Source organism: Rattus norvegicus, chromosome 10, assembly GCF_021556685.1.
Source record: "Rattus norvegicus strain SHRSP/BbbUtx chromosome 10, alternate assembly SHRSP_T2T, whole genome shotgun sequence".
NCBI classification, from domain to species: domain Eukaryota; kingdom Metazoa; phylum Chordata; class Mammalia; order Rodentia; family Muridae; genus Rattus; species Rattus norvegicus.
Window position 1 is genome coordinate 45689256 of NC_141543.1, and position 9582 is coordinate 45698837.

The following is a 9582-nucleotide window of genomic DNA, read 5'->3' on the forward strand; positions in this document are numbered from 1 at the left end:
GACCTGGTTGCATAGTAACTGGGTTCTCTACCAACCCTTCCACATAATGGGTGGATCATCTTATCCGATTCTTGTTTTCACTGTTGGTTGCAAAATGGTGATTTTCAAATAATTCTATCCCTTTCCTTTCTCTGTGGGAGTGTGGGAGTGTGTGTGTGTGTGTGTGTGTGTGTGTGTGTGTGTGTGTGTGTGATGTGTTACACATCACAGTTCCCATTCGAAGGTCAGGTGTTGGTCCTTAACTCTCACACGTTTTGGAGACAGAGTCTCTGTTATTTTGTCATGTGCATCAGGCTAGCTGGCCTTTGCGCTTCGAGGGATTCTCTTGTCTGTGCCTCCTACCTCACTGTAGGGCTGCTAGGATTATAGATGCATGCTAGCATGCCTGGCTTTACACTGGTTCTGGAGAACATGAATTTAGATCTTCAGGGCTGCATGACATTGTCTAATGAGCCATCCATCACCCCAGCCCAATTGCCTAATTCTGTTCCTTTTAAGAAAAAAAGGCTCTCCCTCTTTCTCTTGACCCCCTATTCCTCCTCCCTCAATGTTTTAAAATAGCGCTAGGACCCTTCAATCTGGACCGTGTGGAGGTTCCCAAATTTAGTTGCTATAACAGTTTGGAGCAGTACTGACAACATGAAAATCAATGGAGATCTTTTTAAAAATATAGATTCCAGTGTTCCACCCCTGTGAATTCTGATTCAAGAGGTCTGCAGAAAAATATCAGGAAGCTTCTCATTTTTAAATCAAGTTGCTAAGCACAGCCAGTTCAAGGAGAAAGCGTCTTTCAAGCCATTGCCACTTAATGGGGCAGGAGATGAAGTTCTCACTGCTGTCTGTCCTCGCTGGGTGGGATGCCAGACTGGGAAGAGTAGTGGTAAGAGAAGCAGAAGTGAGCTGGGGATGTTCATGGTCCTGAGTTTTCTTTCCGTGGCCCTCACTTGGGATTCAATCTGTTTCTTGCTGGTCCCGCTGTCCTACGAAGCCTGTACACCCAGAGCTTCATACTGTAGCTTCTGTTCCCTTTGTGGTAATTCCTAGTGCCATCTAATTACAATGATTTCTAGGAGCTCCAGCCTGACAGCAGCATTTTGCTCAGCACACATCATTCAATTCCCACTCTCCAGAGCACTGGGTTAGCTGGCCGAGCCAGAGGGATGAGAAGGCTGTCCAAGAAGAGTTTGCTAGGGCCTCAGTTTCCCCAGACTCTGGAGTCACCTGCCTAAACTTTTATGCCAGTTTGTTAGACAGCGACTCAGGAGATCCCAGTGACAGGCTTCAGGTCACTTGGGCTGGAAACCCAGAGTGAGTATTTTTAAATACTTCTCAGGATTTTGCTATTAGAAGCCCAAGGACCATGGCTGGAAAGACACTGAGATGGGCCCTGTAAATACTGTGGAGACTGGATGGTCAGGAGTGTCAGGACACCAGGCTGGCAAGATGACTCAGTGGTTAAACACACGGGCTGCCCTTCTGGAGGACCTGGATTCAATTCCCAGTACCTTTGGGGCCTCAATCTAACTATAATTGCAGGAGATCTGAGGTCCTCTGTAGGCAAAACTCCAGTACACATGAAAAAATAAAATCAATAATTATTATAGTTGGGCATAGTGGTACATGCCTTTAATCCTACACTAGGAAGACAGAGGCAGGTGGATCACTGTGAGTTTGAGGCCAACCTGGTTTACATAGAAAGACCCAGGACAGCCAGGGCTGAATAGAGACTCTCTCTCCTCCCCCCTCTCTCTTTCTCTCCCTCCCTGTCTCTGTCTGTCTCTGTCTCTGTCTGTCTGTCTGTCCATCTGTCTGTCTGTCTCCCTCTCTCTCTCTCTCTCTCTCTCTCTCTCTCTCTCTCTCTCTCTCTCACACACACACACACACACACACACACACACACACAGCCTGTCTTGGTGTGTGTGTGTGTGTGTGTGTGTGTGTGTGTGTGTGTGTATGTGTGCATGCTGTGTGTATCTTAAACTGGTTCTGTCAGGACCCTGAGAACATTTCTCCAAAGCCTTATTTTTTCTTGGGCAGAAAGAGGGGCTTGAAGGGGACCCCAGGTTTCAGATTATAGATTCGGACTATTTGTAATCTCAGTATTTAAATCAATCTGATGAGGGGTGCTCAGGTGGAAACGGGGGTGTCAGGTAGGCTTACTTACTTACTCCCTGCTTGCGTCTCTAACCAGGCTTGGGGACTCCTGCCTCCTATATTTACATACAACCCCAGACCTCTGCAGCAGCGTTAAAGACTGGAAACATTGCATCAGCATTATTTCGTGCATGAGGGCAGAGGTGTGTTGTGCACACGGTGGTCAGGTTCTCTCCTTCCACCCAGTAGATCTTGGGAATTGAACTCAGCAGACACCTTTGCCTGCTGAGCTATCTCACTGGCCCCTTGCAGAATCCTTTGGAAACCACTGGACTTGGTTGTGGTTGGGGGGGTCTCTGCACTTTAACCTTCAGTGATTCTGAATCTGAGTATTTCCCTCATTGAGACATAGACCTACACCTCAAGCAGCCTCTTTCAAAGAACAGAGACTGTGAATTCTCTCATCTCCCACCTCTAGAAGAGCTAATCTCATTGCCTGTCTGTTAGTGATGGGAGTTGGGGTGAGGTGGAACTTTCTGAATTCCACACAGAAAATTTTGGAAAAGCGCTATGTGAATTGGAAATGTACAGACTCTTTTCTTGTAGCTATTTCCAACAGTATATCAGCTATTTAGAAGGTATTCGTATTTCATAAGTCACATAGAGCCTATTTAAGTATATGGGAGGATACAAATGGCTTATGCAAATTCTATGGCATTTTATCTTTTAAATACTTAAAAACTTATTTCTGGTGTTATGGTTAATTTCCTATTTTCATTTTTCTAGCATAGATTAAAATTTCATATATTTAAAACATTTATTTTTATGCTTATGAATGTTTTTCCCTTTGTGTAGTGTGTGAGATGGTCAAAAGAGTTCATTGGGACCCTTGGAACTGGGGTTACAGTCAGTTGGGAGCTGTCATGTGGGTGCCGAGAATTGAACTTGGGTTCTCTGGAAGAGCAGCCAGTGCTCTTAGCATCTGAGATATCTCTCCAGCCCCACTTTTTATAATTTTCTATTATATACTTATAGCATGAGACATTGGGTTTCATTGCGACACTTTTATTCCTGTAGTGTTCTTTGATTATTTCTGTCCACATTAACTCATTTTTCTCAGCGCCCCTAATCTCCTTCTTTCAACTATCCCTTTTCTTTTAATGCCACTTTTTTTCTAGAGCTACCAAAAGACTTAGATCTGAGATTTTTGCAAAGTGCATCGACATACATCAGTAATGAGCCTGCTTAGAAAGGTACTGGAAAAATAAAGCCATTTACGGTCGCTCACAAAGAATAAAATACCTACGAATACACAGACATCAGAATGGGGAAAGCTTCTACAATGCAAGCTATAAAACACTGAGCAGAGAAACGGAAGACAACAGTGAAGATGGGGGAATCCCCCATGTTTGTGGACTAGCAGATTACTGAAAATGATCCAGATTCAGTTCAGCCCCCATTAAAACTACTTATGACATTCTTTGGCAGAAATAGAAAATATAACTCCAAAATTCTCAGGAAAACACAAAGTCCTCAAGTAGACAAAACAACTTTGAATAAAGGAGCAGTGTTGGAGGCATCACAAGATCTGATTTCCAGTTATTCTATGGTGCCATGGTAACAAGAGGGTCACTTCTCTCCATTATTGATGGAATGTTGACTGGCTCGATCTTGTGCAGGGCTGATGTGAGCTCATGGGGGCTCTAGTCACCTGTGTCTTCAAGATAGCATTTCACGACTCTCCTCCTCACTCTGGCTCTTATATTAATGCCCTTCTCTGTGGTCTTTGTTGGGAGACTTGTAATGGATGAGCCAGTCTTACTGTTTGTTATGGATACGTTTAGGCTGTTTTCAGTTCTTCTTGGTTCAGTTTTGGTGGGACACATACATTGTGAAGTTTACCCATTTCTTCTGGGGGGAAAAACTCAAATTTATTGATGGATAAAGTTTCAAAAATATTGACTGATAATTTCCTGTATTTCAGTGGTAGCTGTTGAAATACCCCCTCTCAGTTTTTCAGTGATATCTGCTGGTCCACCCTCCTTTCAAGTCTAACTATGTAATTCTTCTCTCTTTTGGTCAGTTGAGTAAGGGCTTGTCACTATCATTCATTTTATCTAATGGCCCAAATCTTTGTTTCACCGATCCCTGTAGTATCCTTTTGCATCCTAGTTTCTTTACTTCCATAAGGTATCTATACTTCCTGGTATCTATAATTCCTTTCTTTCTTATGGGTTTGAATTAAGCTTGGTCTTACTTACTTTAGGTTATTTACTTGAGATCGCTCTCTCTCTCTTTTTTTAAAGATATATTTCTTTACTTACATTTCAAATGTTATTCCCTTTCCTGGTTTCCTGTCCATAAGCCCCCTCCCCCATATGGGTATTCCCCCCATCCACCCCCTCTACCCCCCACCCCAACATTCCCCTGCACTGGGGGTCCAATCTTGGCAGGACCAAGGGCTTCCCCTTCCACTGGTGCCCCAACAAGTCAATTCTCTGCTACATACGTAGTTGGAGCCCTGGGTCAGTCCATGTATAGTCTTTTGGTAGTGGTTTAGTCCCTGGAAGCTCTGGTTGCTTGGCATTGTTGTTCTTACGGGATTGCAAGCTCCTTCAGCTCTTTCAGTCCTTTCAATAATTCTCCCCAAGGGGGTCCTGTTCTCAGTACGGTGGTTTGCTGCTAGCATTGACCTCTGTATTGGACGTGCTCTAGATGTGTCTCTCAGGAGAGATCTATATCCGGTCCCTTTCAGCATGCACTTTTTAGCTTCATCAATCTTATCTAGTTTTGGTGGCTGTGTATATATGGGCCACATGGGCCACCTGTGGGGCAGGTTCTGAATGGCTGTTCCTTCAGTCGCTGCTCTAAACTTTGCTTTTATATCCCCTCCTATGGATTCCTTTTAAGAAGGAGTGGGAGCATCTGCATTTTGGTCATCCTTCTTCTTGAGCTTCCTGTGGTCTGTGGATTGCATCTTGGGTAATTTGAGCTTTTGGTCTAATATTCACTTATCAATAAATGCATACCAAGTGTGTTTTTCTGTGATTGGGTTAGCTCACTCATGATGATATTTTCTAGTTCATTCTATTTACCTATGGATTTCATAAAGCCGTTGTTTTTGATAGCTGAGTAATATTCCATTGTGTAGATGTAACACATTTTCTGTATCCATTCCTCTGTTGAAGGGCATCTGGGTTCTTTCCAGCTTCTGGCTATTATAAATAAGGCTGCTATGAACATAGTGGAGCACGTGTCCTTGTTATATGTTAGAGCACCTTTTGGGTATATGCCCAGGAGAGGTATAGCTGGATCCTCAGGCAGTTCAATGTCCAATTTTCTGAGGAACTACCAGACTGATTTCCAGAATGGTTGTACCAGTATGCAATCCCACCAACAATGGAGGAGTGTTCCTTTCTCCACATCCTTCCCAACATCTGTTGTCACCTGAGTTTTTGATCTTAGCTATTCTGACTGGTGTGGGGTGGAATCTCAGGGTTGTTTTGATTTGCATTTCCCTGATAACTAAGGATGTTGAACATTTCTTTAGTGCCTCTTGGCCATTTGACATTCCTCAGTTAAGAATTCTTTGTTTAGCTCTGTACCCCATTTTTAATAGAGCTATTTGATTCTTTGGAGTTTAACTTCTTGAGTTCATTGTATATATTGGATATTAGCCCTCTATCAGATGTAGGATTGGTAAAGATATTTTCCCAATCTGTTGGTTGCCGTTTTGTCCTAATGACAGTGTCCTTTGCCTTACAGAATCTTTGCAATTTTATGATTTGTCCATTCTTGATCATAGAGCATAAGCCATTGGTATTCTGTTCAGGAAAATTTCCCCTTGTGCCCATGTATTTGAGGCTCTTTCCTACTTTCTCTTCTATTAGTTTCAGTGATTCTGGTTTTATGTGGAGGTCCTTGGTCCACTTGGACTTGAGCTTTGTTCAAGGAGATAAGAATGGTTTGATTTGCATTCTACTCCATGCTGACCTCCAGTTGAACCAGCACCATTTGTTGAAAATGCTCTTTTTTCCATTGGTTGGTTGTAGTTCCTTAGTCAAAGATCAAGTGACCATAGCTGTGTGGGTTCATTCCTGGGCCTTCAATTCAATTTGATGTCTCTTTATTGATTCTGTTTCCTGCCCACGATTTATTATTTGTTGGCTGGCATAGTGTAATCATGTATGCCTATTATAATCTTGGGCCAAACTGCCTCTTTATGTCCATAACATTTTATATATATACAGAATGACATTTGCTGCATGTGTTTTTTTGTGTGTCCCTTAAAATGTGTAGTGGTCATCTTTCTCTATTCTCATTCATTTTGACTTGAAGTCTGTTACATGAGTACAACTACTGTGCTTGGATTCAGTTTTCATAGATTGTCAGTCTTCACAGTCTTATTTGTAGTTTGTGCCTTTGCTGGTGATATGTGTTTCTTGTAAGCTGCAAGAAACTGATTTAAACTTTTTTTATTTTTAATTATGTATATATGTGTGTGTGTGTAGGTGCTCATAGAGGCCAGAAGAGGGTGTTGGATCCCCTGAAGCTGGTGTTGCAGTTATTTTTGAACAGTATGTGGGCGCTGGAAACTGAACACTGAACTCTGGTCCCCTGGAAGAGCAATGAACATTCTTAACCACTAAGCCATCTCTGCAGCCTCTTGACTTGGTTTTTTAAATTTAGTTAGCCAGCCTGTGTCTTTAATTGACTAATTAAGGTCATTTACTTTCAAGGCTACATTTACAAGGTGTGAACTACTTACTTATTCTTTAGTTTCCAAATGTTGATTTTTTTCCTCCTTGTCATTTTAGCAGTGTTTCCTGTTTCCTGTGTGCTTTTGCTTATTTGCTTTTTTTTTAATAAAAAAAATTGTATTTACTTAGAAGCATTCAGAATGTCAACAAAACAGCCGCCATTTTTTTGCAATTATAGAGTGGTATTCAGTTAACAGAATAACAATTACCTTCGGATAAGCTGCATCAGAGACAACTGAAGATGAAAAAAAAAAAAAAAAGAAAACCAAAAAGAAAAAAAATAACAAAAACAAAAAAAAAAGAGAAAGAAACCAAAAACCAAACTACTGTCCCCATATATAGCTAATTTGTGCTGTGCACCAACAAGAACCTGCTTTAATTTCCATGCCAATTTACAACCCCCAGACTGTACCAGGCAAGGTTAGTGGCTATTGAAAATACCACCAGGACAGGGCTAGCTAAAGACACATTCGGTAGTGTGTTAACTATACAAAAAAAGACACTGTACAGTTTAAAAACAAATCTTACACAGCCTTACATTTCAATTCTTTTCTTTAAAAGGAGTGAGCTGTGTACAGGGGGGTTAAATGCTTTATAGACAAGAAAAAAAAAACTGCGCTAGAACCAACTTATTCATCATCATCATCTTCTTCATCTTCTTCTTCCTCCTCTTCCTCATCCTCTTCATCCTCCTCGTCGTCTTCCTCTTCCTTCTTTTTCTTGCTCTTCTCAGCCTTGACCACGCCCTTTTTCGCTGCATCAGGTTTTCCTTTAGCTCTGTAGGCAGCAATATCCTTCTCGTACTTCTCCTTCAGCTTGGCGGCCATCTTCTCATAGGGCTGCTTGTCATCCGCGGCAGTGTTGGTCCACATCTCTCCTAGTTTCTTCACAACATCACCAATGGATAAGCCAGGATGCTCGCCTTTGATTTTTGGGCGGTACTCAGAACAGAACAAGAAGAAGGCCGAAGGAGGCGTCTTGGGGGCATTTGGGTCCTTGAACTTCTTTTTGGTCTCCCCTTTGGGGGAGATGTAGGTTTTCATTTCTCTTTCATAACGAGCCTTGTCAGCCTTTGCCATATCTTCAAATTTCCCCTTTTCTTTAGCAGACATGGTCTTCCACCTCTCTGAGCACTTCTTGGAGAACTCTGAGAAGTTGACAGAAGCATCCGGGTGCTTCTTCTTGTGCTCCTCCCGGCAGGTTTGCACAAAGAATGCATATGAGGACATTTTGCCTCTCAGCTTCTTAGGATCTCCTTTGCCCATGTTTAGTTGATTTTCCTCCGCGAGGCACAGAGTCACCCAGTGCCCGTCTGGCTCTCGCTTGCCCCGGCGCTGTCTCTATGGAGCTCAATGTACTGCAATGGCTGTGAGAGCGGGAGCCAGCTGCTTATTTGCTTTTTTCTTTTATTTTGATACAAGGTCTCATGTAGCCCTGGCTAGCCTCAAACTTGCTATGTTGAAGACTGACTTTGAACTCCTGATCCTCCTGCCTACTTCTCCATAGTGCAGATATTACACTCTGCCAAGTACCACTCTGCCAAGAATTTCCTGTGCTTGTGGGGTGTGTGTGTGTGTGTGTGTGTGTGTGTGTGTGTCTGTGTGTCTGTGTGTCTGTGTCTGTGTGTCTGTGTATTTATCTTTCTTGTCAGCATTCATTTAAGAATCCCCTGCCAAGCTGTCTTAGTAGGCACAATCCCTTTACTCTATACTCATCTTGGAAGGCCTTTATTTCTTTGTTGGTTCTGAAGGATATCTTTTGAGTATAGTAATTTAGTTTGGTGGTTATTTTCATTTAGATCCTGAAATATTTTTTTTTTTACTGCAAGTTCTTCTGTTCTTCAGTGTATCTGTTGATAAATCTGTTGTTCCAAGTTTGCTCTTTGCTTTTGTAAACTCTTCAGCATGTCTCCTTGCAGCCTTTGTTATTTTTCTTTGTCCTATACTCATAACATTGTAAGTAGGATTTGGCCATTATTTTTTTTCTGGTATGTCTCTTAGGAGTTCTAAACGTCTTCTGTACCAGGACGTTGGTATTTTTCTCCCCAAACATAAGGTAAATTTTTGCTGCTTCTTCACTGGATATGTTTTATGTACTTTTTCCCACTGCATCTTTAAATATCTTGAGCCACAAACATGGATGTTTGGTTGTTTGATACTGCAAAATCTCTTCTTCATGGTTTAGTCTTTAAAAGATGTTTTTAAGTGTTTAATTATAGGCATATGTTTGTGCCTATGCATGTGAGTGCAGGTACCTGTGGTGGTCTGAAGAGGGTGTTAGATCCCCTAAAGTTGGAGTTGAAGGCATTGTGAGTCGCCTGACATTGGTGCTGGGAAACATACTCAGGTCCTTTGGAAAAGAAGACAGTGCTGTTAGCCACTGAGCCTTGTCTGCAGCCCATGTCGTATTTTTCTCCTGCATCTTCTATTGATTCAGGCTTGTCTGTATGTCCTGAAATGTTTTCTTGCTGTGGTCATGCTAAATTTTTAAATGTGACTAATTCAACTTTCATTTCTGAGATTTCCATTGGGCTCTTTGTCAAGTTCTCTGTTTTTTTAAAAAATTGATCTCATTCAAGGCCTGCCTTGTCTTCTTTAAATTGTTCGGCTGTTTTTCTTTATTTCCTTGTAATTAATTGATTTTTTTAACCATTCTTTTAAACTCCATACTCTTTATTGCATCTACTTCAATGACTGGGAAGCTCTTTGCCAGAAAATTATGAATGTTT

At 41.8% G+C, this 9582-nt stretch overlaps 1 protein-coding gene across 1 annotated transcript; it reads right to left on the reverse strand.

Moving 5' to 3' along the window:
• Window positions 1–6957: 6957 nt before the first annotated feature.
• Hmgb1l5 (high mobility group box 1 like 5) lies at window positions 6958–8239 on the reverse strand. The gene is given in 1 exon segment (NM_001430332.1): window positions 6958–8239. A coding segment is annotated over 1 exon segment (636 nt). The 5' UTR covers window positions 8120–8239; the 3' UTR covers window positions 6958–7483.
• Between the last annotated feature and the right edge of the window lie 1343 nt (window positions 8240–9582).